At 43.1% G+C, this 14717-nt stretch overlaps 2 protein-coding genes across 4 annotated transcripts in view; both read right to left on the bottom strand.

Moving 5' to 3' along the window:
* Nucleotides 1-601: 601 nt before the first annotated feature.
* rplp0 (ribosomal protein, large, P0) lies at nt 602-3441 on the bottom strand. 2 transcript variants are annotated; one of them, XM_051416563.1, is made up of 8 exons: nt 3340-3441; nt 2940-3047; nt 2654-2829; nt 2321-2408; nt 1557-1703; nt 1206-1391; nt 952-1092; nt 602-822 (listed from the first exon to the last, which is right to left on the bottom strand). In XM_051416563.1, exons 2-8 carry the CDS (start codon nt 2991-2993, stop codon nt 667-669), a joined length of 948 nt encoding a protein of 315 aa, XP_051272523.1. In that variant the 5' UTR covers nt 2994-3047; nt 3340-3441; the 3' UTR covers nt 602-666. The 2 variants fall into 2 exon arrangements, with proteins under 2 accessions (XP_051272523.1, XP_051272524.1); XM_051416564.1 differs by lacking the exon at nt 3340-3441 and having other exon boundaries at nt 2920-3047.
* A 2139-nt stretch (nt 3442-5580) lies between these two features.
* Nucleotides 5581-14717, bottom strand: part of LOC127372626 (paxillin) — a 28024-nt gene continuing 18887 nt past the window's right edge. Inside the window, exons 7-11 of one of the 2 annotated variants that reach the window (XM_051416559.1) lie at nt 11098-11256; nt 10326-10499; nt 8682-8763; nt 8409-8557; nt 5581-8322 (exon numbers count right to left, since the gene is read on the bottom strand). In XM_051416559.1, the coding sequence (XP_051272519.1) occupies nt 8056-8322; nt 8409-8557; nt 8682-8763; nt 10326-10499; nt 11098-11256 (831 nt within the window). In that variant the 3' untranslated portion in view covers nt 5581-8055. Of the gene's footprint in view, nt 8323-8408; nt 8558-8681; nt 8764-10325; nt 10500-11097; nt 11257-13061; nt 14210-14717 lie in introns of those variants that run through there. The other variant, XM_051416558.1, reaches the window with a different exon arrangement.

The following is a 14717-nucleotide window of genomic DNA, read 5'->3' as shown; positions in this document are numbered from 1 at the left end:
AGTATACATAAAAAGATCGTCCATTAAATCAGCCACAATTGCTTTCCCCCCCTTTAATTAAAAAAGGAAACTTTCATAACGAATCCAAACCACACAGGTTAATATCAGTGGGCCGGACTATCAGCCTGAAGTAAGTTTTGACGTACACAATATTGACATCATGTAGGTTAATATGATTACACTTTATTTCAGTATTACCGTGCGTTATTTTCTAATGTACATATTAGTCATATGAGTCGCCGTCAGGGGTTTATGCATAGTTGCTTAATAGTTATGGCATTTACAAATTCCTCGTGTATATCTCGCAAGACACTTCGCCCTGGCATTTTATTTTGAAGGCTGACACACCCAAACAGGAAGTCTTGAGTGCTTATTGCCCCATTTTCCGAAATGGAAATTACGTCATTCCAAATGTTAATCCCGGTACACGGTGACGCTCACAGGACCCGGGAGTGAACCAACTTTCGATCTGGATTCAGTGTTTCAGTAAAGACACACTGTACAAATCCAAATTACAACTTCACACTTCCAGTCTCCACCCAATAAGTATCCTGACATTTAATTTACAGAAAAACTAAAGAAATTCACACAGGGAGCTAAAGATTTTTAAAGATTGTTTTATTGAATCATGGTCTTATTTGATTCGTGTTCTGTTCGCTGTATGCATTAGTCGAACAGACCGAAGCCCATGTCGTCATCTGATTCCTCAGACTCTTCCTTAACCTCTTCCTTAGCAGCAGCTGGGGCTGCAGCAGTCTCAGCAGCTGCTGCAGGTGCTGCGACAGCAGCAAACGCAGAGGGGTCAGCCAGGAAGGCTTTGACCTGTGAGGACAAAGGTTGAACATTAGTTGTGCAAAACAATCTTACAGATGAAGGGCTATGGTGGTACTTGTTCTGAAACCCATCATGCAGGTTGACTAATTGGACAAGTTACTGGTTTGATGTGCATACCTTGTCTGCCAGGGGGAAGGAGTAGTCTGTCTCCACAGCGACAGCCAGGACTCTCTTGTAGCCATTGATGACAGAGTGGGGGACAGATGCCAAAGTGGGATACCCAATCTCCAGACACACACTAGCGATGTTCCTCACACCCTGAGAAGAGAAAATAAAAGCTCTCATGAAACAATTTGCAGATGTTCTAGACATGACTCAGGTGATATTTGTTAATATCAAGGGCTGTTCTTTATGCCACACCAAAGTCTCACCTCCAGGAATCTGGCATGCAGAGAAGCCTCTGTGATGTCAAGCACCTCAGGGCTGTAAACACTGCCATTGTCATACACCTGCTGGATGATGAGTCCGTAGGAGAAGGGTGAGATGTTCAGCATGTTGAGGAGTGTGGCCTCGCTGGCACCAACCTTGTCGCCAGTCTTGATCAGATTGACGTTACTCTGGGGGACAGAAATGCTGGTTAGTTACTGATGCACACATTTTGAGACATCCATGCATTTCACTGAATATGTCTGGCTGGAAAGTCAGCTTTATTCAACAAGAGTAAACCCTTCCTATGTGTCAGACTGAAATTCCAACTACCACAGGATAATTTTCCAACTCACCAAGATTTCAATGGTACCCCTGGAGATCTTTGTGGTGATACCCAGAGCCTGGAAGAAAGAGGTCTTCTCAGGACCCAGACCAGTGTTCTGGGCAGGCACAGTCACATCACAAGGGGCAATGGCTCCAGCACGGGCAGCTGCAGGTACCTGGGTTATTGGGAGATCATTTTAGTATGCGGCTTCACTAGAAGTCTTTAAGTTTTGTCTTAGCTGTTGATTTAGTGTCTGAAACCTTACGTCCCTGGCAGTCAAGGGAATTGACATGACAGGTATAGCGAGGAAACAGATTACTGTTTGCAGGGGGAACGACAACGCAGTACCACACAAGCTGCATTGTAACTTATCCTGCACACTGACAGGTTTGAAGAATGTTCTTTAGAGTCCTTACTTAGCAGAATCAAAAAAATACCCTGTTAAATAATTCAATTAGTTCCTCCATGTGTGCCTATTAACTGGCAACACACTATGCATATGCAAATATATACACTACTCAAAAAGTTATGGATATTCAGCTTTCAGATGAAATTTCAGAATGTACATAAAATGCACTATAACATTTCCAGGTGATCTTAATTTGACCTACTTAAATTCCCTACCTTCATGATATAATATCACTATAGCATCAACTTTTTACATTTTCCATAAATTTCACCCAAAAGTGAATATCCCAAACTTTGTGAGTAGTGTATATAAAGTAGATTTTCATGTACAGTAAATCACTTGACTCTGTACTCTTGTAGTCAGATTCTATAGCAGACCCTTACCTTGTTGGCCAACAGCAAGTCCCTGACCTCAGCCAGATCCTCCTTGGTGAAGACAAAGCCCACATTTCCTTTAATGTGGGGCAGGAGTCTATCAAATCACAAGATTAGCTGTTAGACACGCCAGCAGGTCAACCGTTTCACAAAGAGGAAACAATTACTGTGTGTCTGAGACCTTACGTCCCTGGCAGTCAAAGGAAGTAACATGACAGGTATAGCGAGGAAACAGATTACTGTTTGCAGGGGGAACGACAAAGCAGTACCACACACGCTGCATTGTAACTTATCCTGCACATTAAACCTGACGACAAAAAGTAGCCGGGACAGTAAACTCACTTCTCCAGAGCAGGATTGTTCTCCAGATGACCGCGAATGGCTTTGCGCATCATGGTGTTTTTACCCATCAGCACCACAGCCTTGTCCCGCAGAGACAGACGGATGGTCTGCATCTGCTTGGAGCCCACATTGTCGGCACCCACAATGAAGCATTTGGGATAGTCATCCAGAAGTTGCTGTAAATGGAGAGCAGAGTACATAAATACAGAGCTATTTCAACAATTACACATTCAATGAGATATTTAACCGTGTGGATATAAACTTACGTAAGCAGAGTCCTACTTACGATGATTTTCATAAAATAGTTGGACTTCCACGTGGCCCTGTCTTCCCTGGGCATCTTTGCAGTGCTTCCAAGGATCGCTAAACAGCTGGTTTAAAGACAAGGTTGTACCTATAGGAAATAATAAAACGTTAACGATGTAGCTCAGACACAGAACAATAAATGTGTTGGTGGTGCTGGCCGACATGCGGTCGACAGCTAGCGTTAGCCGGCTAATAGCAAGTTAGCAACATCGTAACAGGCCGCACTAGGTTTAGTCACGTTTCCGCATTTTAACAGAACACAAATCCTATTTTTAGGTCATACACAGGTTTAATTTCTTGAATCCAAAACTCTAATACGGTACAGTCTCATTAGATATGAGTGTTTCCATTTACCTAAAGACCGACAGAAAAAGGCTTACCTAGGACACAAGGGTCGCGTGAAAGAAAGAGGAAGAGGAAGGGCGCGTTTAGAATATATAACAAACAGGCGACCAATCACAGCGGAGTCCTGGGCGTCAGCTACACAGCCATTGGACGGTTGCTGTGTCAATCATTTCTGCTGCCAACCAATCACCACTCAGCAGAATTCTAGTACAACCAACGCTTCACACGTTGAATCCTACGTGAACTTCAAGCAAGATGGAGTAAAGGAAGCTGTTTCTGCCCGCTGAGCAGGGCTAATGGTAACAGGAACATTAACATTAATGTCGGTGTTAGCCAAGTAGCTAACATATCCGATAGCATTGTAAAACGATGGCACAGCCGGTCCTACTACTTCCGTCAGAGGTCTGGAACCACGTTTTTGGTTATCTGTCCCCGGAAGACAAGTTCAGCGTCCGGGCGTCCTGCAAGTACTTCAGAAAACTTGTAGATCACGGATCTCTATGGAGAGACTGGTCAGTAGTTTTGTACTTTAAAAATGGCCCTTACAACAGACAGTTCTGGGCCACTCTTCGCCGCAGGAGAGTCGCCAGTGTGGTGGTGAGGAGCAGTAAAGCTAAGGACTGGAAGCAGCTGGCCCTGTCCCTGCCTGCACTCACCACGGTGGTAATGGACCGAAGCTCCAGAGCCAGCCTCGACTGCTTAAAGGACTTTACACATTTAAAGCGTCTAGCTATTAGAAATAGTTGCACTCCAATTTTGCTAGATGCTTCCACTGTGTGTCAACCCCAGCTGCTCACTCACCTTAGTCTGTGTGATGTGACATTTCCCACTACATCAGTGGGTTGCTTGATTTCTGCTGTTTCCCAGTTCACAAATCTTACGTCTCTGGTGTGTCATCATATGGGAATCTTTGACGAAACCATCTGGATGCTTCACTCCATATTGACCTGTCTGCCTAAGCTGAAGCATCTTTCATTGTCCATTGTGTGCACCCTTCACAGTATTCCCAGACCCAGCCCACGTCCCTTAGGAGCCGCACACCCATCCTTGTCCAGTCTGGAGCTCATCGGCTGCATGGATCATTCATTACCAGAAGATGCAATGAGACTGATGCCTGGCCTGAGGAGTCTTGCTGTTTTCTACAAGCAGTCACATCATGAGATGCCAGAAAGATGGCCATCACCTGTGTGCCACTTGAAAACATGGCTGAGTGACCTCTCTCAACTGTCAACCCTGGTCATTGTTAAGGGCCCGCCTGTTAAGAAGTATGTCACCTCCATTCCAGCCTCAGTGACCAGCCTCACACTGTGTATAGCAGGATTATCCTCAGACGACATGGCAGACATAGCAGTGCAGGTACCCAATCTCCTGCACCTTCACATAGACACCTGGCCCTCACATTTGGGAACTCACACAGCTCAAATCCCAAAACTTTTTCCAAAGCTCATAAGTCTCAAACTTCGCCATGAACATGTGCCGGAGAAAGTATTCTTACACCTTCACCAGCTGCAAAACCTGGAATACTTGGAGATACTGGATAGCCGTCTGCACCTCTCTGAGCTTACTGGCAAGCTCCAAGCTCTGGAAAAGTACAGACTAAAGGTCGCAACCTCTCCACGCCAGAGAGATGTGCTGTCTTGTCCTTGTGTTTATCAGGTGTTTTAGCAGGACTGTCGGACTGTTGACATGTTGTTTGACTAATGAAGAACCTGTTGAGACCAAAGTAAATGCCTGAAGTCAGACTAATTTGGGAACCTGTAGTGCCTTGCCATACTCCCTCACTGTTAACCCAAATCAGTGGGTCCCAACTTGGGGGGGGGATTCTTGAATCAAGTAAGCATCGCTTTGTTTTAAGGGATCACAGGTCAAAGAGAGAGAATCTATGTAAATGCTACAATGAAATGTATGTCGAATGTCCAAATAAAACACACCAAGTACACCTTGTAACACCCCACCCCTTTTTAAAAAACATTTTTGGATAATATAAATTTTTCTTATTTTGTACCTATTTGGAAAACTCTGTGGGGCAAGCAGATGTTTTATTGTGTGTCACACTAAAGGTAACTACTTCTGTTCATTAAAATGAACATTGGTAAAGTATTTGCTAAAATCCCACAAACTTTTTTTTTTTTTTTTTTAAATCAAGTTGAGTACTTCCACTCAGTGTTATTTTTTGAATATCTTGTGTGCCAAAAGATCTGGTTTAATCCAAAACACTCAATAGTAAAGATATGCGTGAAAAGAGAAGCCACAGAATAACTTTTCAGACAAAGCAATGCCAGAAATAAAGTACTTATTTTATTTGCAGCAGTTACAATAATCAGTCAGTAATCAGGACCCACATAGGCTTACACCCCACCCAAAGAAAACTTGTGACTCAAAAGAAAATTCAAATGGTAAAAGATCACATGAAGGTCTCATTTATAAAGCAAAGTTCACTTAATCTCATTAACAGTAAAAGGCTTTTCTTTCATGAATTCTTTGACAGAAGCAAAAACTATAAGCTGATAAATATACACGGGGCAAAATTAACTCAATTCCTGTTCATTTTCCCCTGCTACTTCCTGTAAATCTGAATCAGCTACAAGTGTACACTATACGGTCTGCTGAATGACTCAGTACAGAAGGCTTGTCAATACAGTGTAAACTTTTGGGTGTTCGGAGTTAGGATGCACCACAGCAGATGAAGCCTCTCCCATACAGAGCCTCAGCCCATAAAGAATCAAATCACAGGATAGGTTGAGAACTCCACAGTGTATAAGACCTTATTGCATTGACACATTTGGCACAAGAGCAAACATCTTCTCAAAGTAAAAACTATCTGAATGTGTATACTGTGTATTCACTCCTCGCACACCTAGTGATCAAAATTAAAGACAAGCAACATTGTCAAACAACAAAAATAATCACACATTGTCTATGTATGCTGCAAAACAGCTGCAAGTAAAATAACAATGAAATGAGTCGTTAGGTAGATTTTGCTAAAGCCTTGGCCCTGGCTCGGTGTTGTATCCTGATTCCTGACCTGAACACTGACATCCAGCTTCCATCAGTGAACCAAGCGCTGATATCGACTCAGACAGCAGGATCATAGCTCGCGACTCATAATAAAAACAAAAAGGCTGCGTTTCCCTGGAAGTCTGACACACTGGAATCCAAGCTGGTAGATGGTAGGTGGTGTGTGCGTGTGTGTGTGTGCGTGCGTGCAAGAGAGAGAGAACAGGGTAAGGTATTGTTAGCCTACATGCCAATAGAGCCAGCTCTTTGCATATCAGTGTGAGCCCAAACAGCTCAAAAATATATGTATTTTCATTAAAACTGACAAAACACAGTTCTGTCACAAAGTCGAGCACATTACAGGTATAGAAATTTGGATCCTGATTGTAACAGCAAGTGGCAGCGAGTGCTGAGAAAACTCCAGATAAAAGAAAGCATGCTTCTAATCCAAATGCACAACCATATTTTAAATTTTGAAACAGCCTTACTAATAGATTTTAATACACTGAACAGTGGCGCTAATAAAATATGGGGAAAAAGGCTGAACTGGAGCATTGAATTATTGAATCGATTGATTATTGTGTGTGATATCTGTGTGGGAACATACAGCAGTAAAATCTCCACTTTTAAACTAGAGTAAAGACAATAAACTTTGTTTTGGCTTAAACTGCACCATAAGTTCAACATTAACAACCATAGTACATATAATATTCTTATTGACCTAATTCTTGTCAGCGTGAGTCGCAAACGTTTTGTTTTATTTGAACATTATTAATGTAAATGACAAACACTTTGCAGCAGGGAAGATCCAAGTTGCTACAGGGGAAAAAAAAAGTTCAATATGGTTACTTTCCGATGATTGACGTCACTGCCGATGGGACACAATGATGTTAACAAGAGCACAAATGTGAATGTAATGTATGCTGAAACTGAGCAAAAATCTGGGTACATTTTCATAGTAAAACAGTAGAAAAATAAGGACTGGCTAGTATCTTGCCGACGCCTGTAAAATGCACCTTAAGACGGTCTCGTCAAGAGATCTGAGTGGTTGGAGTGTGCAAAGACTCTGAACTGGTATTTAAAAGAAATGAAGAGGAAGGAAGAGTTCTGTGTGTGTACATGTGTTTTCACGGTTATTTTAAATGGCACCTCAATAGTTTCCAAAGCTAGAAAAATACATCTTTTCCATAGATTATTCCCACACTCATTGGCCAATCACTGGGTAACACTCAACACATTTCAAAACTGCTTAATTCAACTCTCCATGGTCCATGCAATCAAGCAGCAGTCTCATATCTGCCTAAAACCACCATATGGTGCAAGGTCTTGCCCTGCAATGGGGGGATAATATCATTTACAAATCAGGGCTCTTAATTCAACCCTTTTATGCTAATATATGTACACACGCACAAGGGAACATTAACGTATTTTCGTTGCTGCACACAGGAAAACTTGAAATAAAAATCTCTTTGGGCTTTGTTAAAATGTCTTTAGCAAAAGTGTGAAATGCCAAGCCTGAGAGGTTGGAGAGCCAGGGAAGTCCCTTCACTGTCAAAGATCAATAGTATCATAATTTCTCACCCTTATGATGTGATTCACTAGCCCATCAACGCCCTCACTTTCAAAAACCACTTCACTGACTCATACATGCTTAGACATGTGAGTGCACACACATCCACGTGTGCATTCAGACATGTAAATAAATGTGTAGATGCGCGGACACACACACACACATTTATACACAAAAACACAGTCTAACTAAAGAGTTTAACAAAGCAGCCTTGGCAGTAGGGCTTGTCGTTCTGCTCCTTGAAGGTGCCTTTGTTCAGCTGCTTGAGGCAGAAAGCGCACACTAAGTGCTCTGGGTGGAACTTCTTGCCCATGGCTGTGATGCAGCGACCGGTGATGGGCTTCTGGCAGCCAGAGCACAGCGAGCCACGCCGCTCGTGGTAGTGCGCCTCACAGTACGGCTGGCCCTCGTGGTCAAAGAAGCTGCCGTTTACGAACGGCGTGAAGCACTCCTGGACAATCAGAAGAGAGGTTCAATTTATGACAACGGGTTAACACAAAATGCTCAGGTTCATTACAGATATGTCGTGTGACTCACCCTGCAGACGAAGCATTCGGGGTGCCAGAGTGAGTTGAGAGCAGAGATGTAGTTCTCCAGGATGGCACGGGCACAGCCACCACATTTAGGTGCAAACATGTCAAAGTAGTCCTTTCTGCAGAACGCCTTTCCATCCTTCTCATGGAACCCTAGGGGGCAGCAAAGACACACAGTGACCCCCTCTGTATGCTTCTTTTGGTAATGAAAATTCAAACATTGCTCTTTTTCTACACGGGCCAGATGTTGTGTTATTAATTGATGAGCAGTTGGTACCTTCTGGTCCGAAAAAGGCTCCACACTGGGCACAGAAGAAGTGCTCTGGATGCCAGGTCTTGTCCAAAGCAGTCACTACTTTCTGCAACACAAAGTAAAACCAAACAGTGTGACACATAAACAGGAAAATTAACATACAGTATAAGTATGTCTGTCATTATGGGAGAAAATAACAATTTAGAAAGTCAGAGGCCAGGAGAGGGCAGGCAAAGTCCACAGAGGCAGTGTGGGAGGTGCTGGAATGCCATGACTGTTACCTCATGTTTTCCAGGCCTGATAGCATTTCTCAGCAGCTTCAGCTGGAAGCACACTCATACTGTCCATGTAATTCAAGATATTAAAAACAGCCACACCTGCTAAGTTTCTGCAGCAGGGCAAGACTTACTGACTATAAACCACAAAATCACAAACCCCTTTGTGTTGAGAGTACATGTGATTTTTGGTTTTGCCACCAGGGGATGCAGTGTTGAAAAACAAGGTTGTGTTTTTTTTAAGGGAGGGGACAATCCTTCATCATCATTCATCATCTGTATAGATCAGGACTGCCCATCGCTGGGCCCACTGGAGATTGGATTTGGCACACCAGATATTTATAATGAAAAATCACTAATTGAAAGGTATCTGATGAGAAATAGGTAGAAATACTCTTTATAATTATCTATTATCAATTATTTTTTCATAATTTGAGCATAGTTTTCAGTTTTGGCCCTCTAGGGGAAAGATTTAGACACCCCTGGTATAGATAGATACAGAGAAACTAAACTGAAAATTTTACAACACGGGCATCAACAAAGTAAATAAAAAAAATCAGGTCCAAAACAAAACAACTGAGCAATTATAATCAATTCAGATGCTTTACATAATTAAATACAAACATGTATATGTACAGCATTAAGTATCTTTTAGAATTTTCTTTATGTAGGAAATTCATAGTACGGTAGTTCTCTCAGACCAGAGGATACAATACAATACAATACAAAGAAAAGGAAGAAAGAAAGAAAGAAAGAAAGAAAGAAAGAAAGTGAATTAGGAAACCTTGGCAGACACTCATATTAGCCTTTCCTCAAATTAATGTCCAGTGTCTACTTCCCCTCCAGTACTTCTGGCACTGTGTGTGCGTGTGTGTGTGTGTGTGTGTGTGTGTGTGTGTGTGTGTGTGTGCGTGTGCGTTTCTGCGTGCGTGTGTGTGTGTGTGTGTGTGTGTGTGTGTGTGGGGGGAGCAAAGGATGAAAACCCCCGATGGGAGTGTGTCACTGTGAGGATAAGACTGAGTGCTGACAAGTGCATGCAGTGAGATAGACATATGAGTTAGTCTGCAAGCCCAAAGCAACTTGCAGTCCCTTTACTTCTACTGCCTCTAGGACTGTGTGTGTGTGTGTGTGTGTGTGTGTGTGTGTGTGTGTGTCTAATCAACTGCAAATGTCTACTTGAGAAATAAATGCAATTTCCGTCAAGTAGTGATTTTTCCAGTAAGGCTCTAATCCATTAAGTTATGAATAAATAAATATCATTATCCACCCATCCATGGTACACATGTTAGTGAGTGAGTGTGAGAGTGTGTGTGTGTGTGTGTGTGTGTGTGTGTGTGTGTGTGTGTGTGTGTGTGTGTGTGTGTGTGTGTCTGTTAATGTATGCATTACTAACATCCAGTATGGGTCCATTACAGTAGTGGCATCGCGGTGAGAACAGGTTGTGGTAGTCTTTCTCACAGTAAGGCTGCCCCTCACGCTCAAAGAAGTTCCTGGAGCCAATCTCCTCCTGGCAGTGGGTACACACAAAGTGCTCGGGGTGCCACGTTCTGCCCATGGCAGTCACCACCTGGTGTTGGGAGACACAGTGCATTAAATTAAAATGAGCTTCAAAGGGAAAGACCTGGCTCAGCAGAGAAAATCGCTGCCACCTTGCACGCAAAAGCAAAAGGGATATTGCAAACAGCAGCTGCAGATCTCATAACGTAATGTTTAGAGGTGTTTATGTTTCAGTTGGATCATGATTCAAAGAAAGTAATATGTTTGTGCTTCTTTAAAGAAGTAGTCTAAAAGTAGGCAGATAAATGTAATAAAACACAGAAGAAAAGCTTTACGTTTTATATTGCTCCACTTACTGGTTGCCAATTAAGTAAAAGCTGAATTATTGATAGACTGATTGGCTTGGACCTCAAGCGATCATCACAGCCTGAGATATGTGGAACAGAAAATACATCTGGAGTGCAATCTTCCTTTTAACCACATTCTCAACCAAAAAAAAGCCTATAATGTTATATGAGCCTATTTAGTGTTTTAAATTATGTTTCACTTGGTAATTTGTGTTTAAATACTTCAGAAAAATGTCTGCGCATGTATCTAAAACCTTCAAAAATGAAGTCTTGTTTGAATGTGTACTGACTTGTATGTGTATGATTCAGTGTTATCATCACCTGTCCAACAATGGGTTTCTTGCAGGCTCCACAGACACCTTTAGCCACCGTCTGGACTCCGAGTCTGTTGAGGTCGGACTGGAGGCTTCCCAGCATGTTGTCCAGCTTGTTGGCTGGTTTGGGGGGACCGGTGGGAGAAGTCTTTCCCTGGGACTGGATCTGGTGGAGATGGAAGACCAATGTGGCTTCACTATACTATTCTGATGTATGACGGGTTGACAATAAAACAAATATCAGACATGTCTTATGATAAATAGCACTGCAGTTAATACTTCTACGGAGGAGATCATGACATTCAGTCAGAGGTCTTGAGATTCGCAGTCATAGTTTGTATGCCAGACTTTGCGTTGCCTTATGGCCACTGTTCTCATCAGTTTGGATTATTATTTTTTTGGACTTACCTACATGTCATATTACATTGTTTTGTAAACCTAATTTGTAAACCTAACATCATTGTTTCATGTAATCTGCCTTTGTAATTGTTCATTACATTGGTCTCTTCCTGTTGTGGTGCTAGTGCGACAAGTGAACAACCTAAACAGTCGTCAGCTGTCTCCTCTTTCAGGTGGAAGGAGATGAGACGGAGAAAAAATACCAAGACAAGCCACGGGCATATTAACCAGGACGAAAAGATGCTCTCATCAACCATAATCCATGTCTAGAGGCCTTGATAATGACTCTCTAATATTAATATTGTGTGTGAATGTGTGTCTGGCTACTGTAATGTAAGCAAACACAGACCTTCTCAGATGGTGTGGTTATTGGAGCTTCATGACTCTTACATTCCTTTGAGAGAGAAAATAGCATCTCTGCTCCATGTATTCTCACTCACTCACTCACTCACTCACTCACACACTCACACACTCACACACTCACACACACACACACACTCACACACACACACACACACACACACAAGCTTACCTTCGACCAAATAAAATAGCCATTGGAGCTCTGACCTGAATGCAATTCTAATCTAGCACTCATCAATCTCCTACTCTATAAATCTTCGCCAAGACACTATGGATTCTAAAAGAGATGTTGGTACATGGCATTCAACTTCAACCATGCTGGTATCTAACGTAGTGGGACCTGTTGACGGAAGTCTTGTGGGATATGCTATAATTGTGGTGGTAACTGTGCTGTCATGTGGCAGATTGTGTTTCAGTTGCACTGCGAGGCAATCATTCCTGTGCATGGCAGGACAGTTAGTGTAACGTGAACATGGGGGGGTTACGCTCCTCTTGCCTCTAAGCTCTTAAACTCTCCAGTCCACTCTGAACACACAGCCCTTGGCGCCGTTAGATGTCAGAATTAGAAAAGGGGCTCAGTCTCTGTAGCCTGAATGTCACCACTTATAACCTGGACTGACTGGATGAACCTTTAAAGAGGTGACCTGTTGCAACTTGGCATGAATGACAAGCCAATGACCAGACAAATTATATAGCTGACATCAAGTTGCTTGGATTTTAGATTTGAACCAGATAGTCGACAAACACACTCACAAAACACCTAAAAGTGTAAAATAAAGCGTTTGATAGAAAGTGTAAAGAGAGTATGAGGTCAGAGAAAAGGAGAGGTGAAGAAAGGTGATCCGTGCCTGCATTGGTGGGAAGATGGGGTCGTACTCGGTCTGACACCCCACTGATACAAAGGCCTTGGGAGGCGGAGGTGGCGTGATGGGCTTGGGAGGGGGGCTAGGTGATGGAGGGGGCTGGACAGGGGGAGGAGTGGGCTCCCTTGGGGGAGGAGTAGGCTCCCTCGGGGGAGGAGTAGGCTCCTTGGGGGGAGGAGGGGTAGGTTCCCGAGGAGGGGTAGGTTCCCGAGGAGGGGGAGGTTCCCGAGGGGGAGGTCCAGGGGGAGGTGTTGGAGGGGGAGGAGGTAGTGGCAGAGGAGTCTGCTTGACTGGGGGTGGCTTTTTGGGGGGTGGGGGAGATTGCGGAGGGGGAGGACTTTTCTCTGTGGGGCAGGTGATTCTGGGGGGATGACAATCTGGGGGAAAGAAGGAAAAAGCAAACAGCAAAGAAAAGGAGAGCAAACAGATAATAAACAAAAACAGAAAATTAAATGGTAAGAGAAACAAAATTGGCAACATAAACTAAACTGTTATAAAGTGGCTGCCAAAGACAATTACAGTTTTTATTGCAATGTGATGAAACATCATCATTTATTAATATCTGCCAGTTAATTTCTTGACGACCAAACAACCCTAAGCTAAACCATCAGAGGGACATATATGCCATGTTTCCACTGCATGGTACGGCTCAGCTCACTCTTTTTTGGTTTTCAATTGTCAGAAGTTGTGGATAGTACCTGGTACTTTTTCTTGCATGAGTGTGACACCTTGGTTCACGTTCTAAGCAAGCTGAGCCAATACAGAACAGTGGAATGAAAACCCTGCAGACCACTGATTGGTCAGAGCGACTTGTTACTAGAATTGTCACGTGAGCAACTTGTGACCGCAATTTTTTTTTGTTCTCTCTACTTTTTAAAGGCAGCCTGAAAAACCACACCATGGTCAATTGTGCAAAAGTGCAGAGGTTCCTCAGTTTGGCTCTTCATGAAAGGATCTTAAAAGGAAAGGATATCCTACATTGTGTGATTGTGTTGCATTGAAGATGATATAGCAGTTTCATGCTGCGAAGCTTTGATGACCAGCCAAGAATTCCGCTTACATTGAGGGGCTACCAGGTGTAATTTAAAACAAAGTTGAGAAAAGTGCCTGTAAAGTACTACCAAAAGCACATCGAGTCGAGCTGAGCAATGGAAACACGGCTATAAGATCCAACTCTTTAACAGGGTCCTAGAATAGCACAGACTTCTGCTGTGCGCCTCTAATGTCTACCTTATCCACACATGGATGGGCCCCTTCTTCCCGTGTTCGCTGTGGGTTGGACATAACGATGACTCCTTCTGTCAGCCAATCATCTGGCTGTTTACGCCTGCGCTCCGCTCGCCCAATTCCCAGTTTCCCCTGCAGCTCTTCAATGAGTCGGTCTTGCGAGTTGCTCTTATTCACAATGACCGGTCCCATTTTACGCCGCAACATTCCCTCCCTGAACATTGGATGCACATTGGTGGTCTCTTTGGTGCGCCGGATAACCGACTTGAGCTGGAGAGTAGATGATATAAGGAGGTGTGGGAAGCTGGCGTTGTGTCATTCACCAGAAAGGTCCATGTTTGGTTACAAACACAAGCAGGACAGGCCCAACACAGGGTGTCTCATTCAAGTGGCAAAAATGCTCAATCACTGGCTCCAGACTTTTTTAATATGTTAAAAAGGGTTTTGTGAGGCACTCCAACCTGCAGAAGCTAAGCAAAGCCTTCCATTCCATTAAAAATAATTCTCTACTTTCAAGTCTACTAAAAGCTACTCATGTATCTGTGGCAGTGCATGCTGGATAGCAGAAGTCAAAACAACACAAGTCTACCACAAAATGCTTGCACAGAAGTTTGCACATGCCAAAGCAAGGCCAACTATCAAACAAGAAAAGTTCTTGTGTGCTTTGTAGGTACATGTGCACATTCTTGGTGCAAATATCCATGAGCAAAAAAGAAGAAAATCTCCACCCTACTGTTTTTGTATTGACACCACACCAGTGATTAAAAACACATTTTTG

Source organism: Dicentrarchus labrax, unplaced genomic scaffold, assembly GCF_905237075.1.
Source record: "Dicentrarchus labrax unplaced genomic scaffold, dlabrax2021, whole genome shotgun sequence".
In the NCBI taxonomy this organism is placed as follows: Eukaryota; Metazoa; Chordata; class Actinopteri; family Moronidae; genus Dicentrarchus; species Dicentrarchus labrax.
The sequence above is the reverse complement of the archived record's forward strand: the minus strand, read 5'-3'. Positions and strand labels throughout refer to the sequence as shown.

Coding starts and splice junctions, on each gene's coding strand:
- rplp0 (XM_051416563.1), bottom strand. CDS start 2,993: ATGCCCAGGGAAGACAGGGCCACGTGGAAGTCCAACTATTTTATGAAA. Junction 1,704..2,320: donor ACTTGCTGTTGGCCAACAAG/GTAAGGGTCTGC, acceptor CCAATAACCCAG/GTACCTGCAGCTGCCCGTGC. Junction 1,392..1,556: donor GGGGTACCATTGAAATCTTG/GTGAGTTGGAAA, acceptor TCTGTCCCCCAG/AGTAACGTCAATCTGATCAA.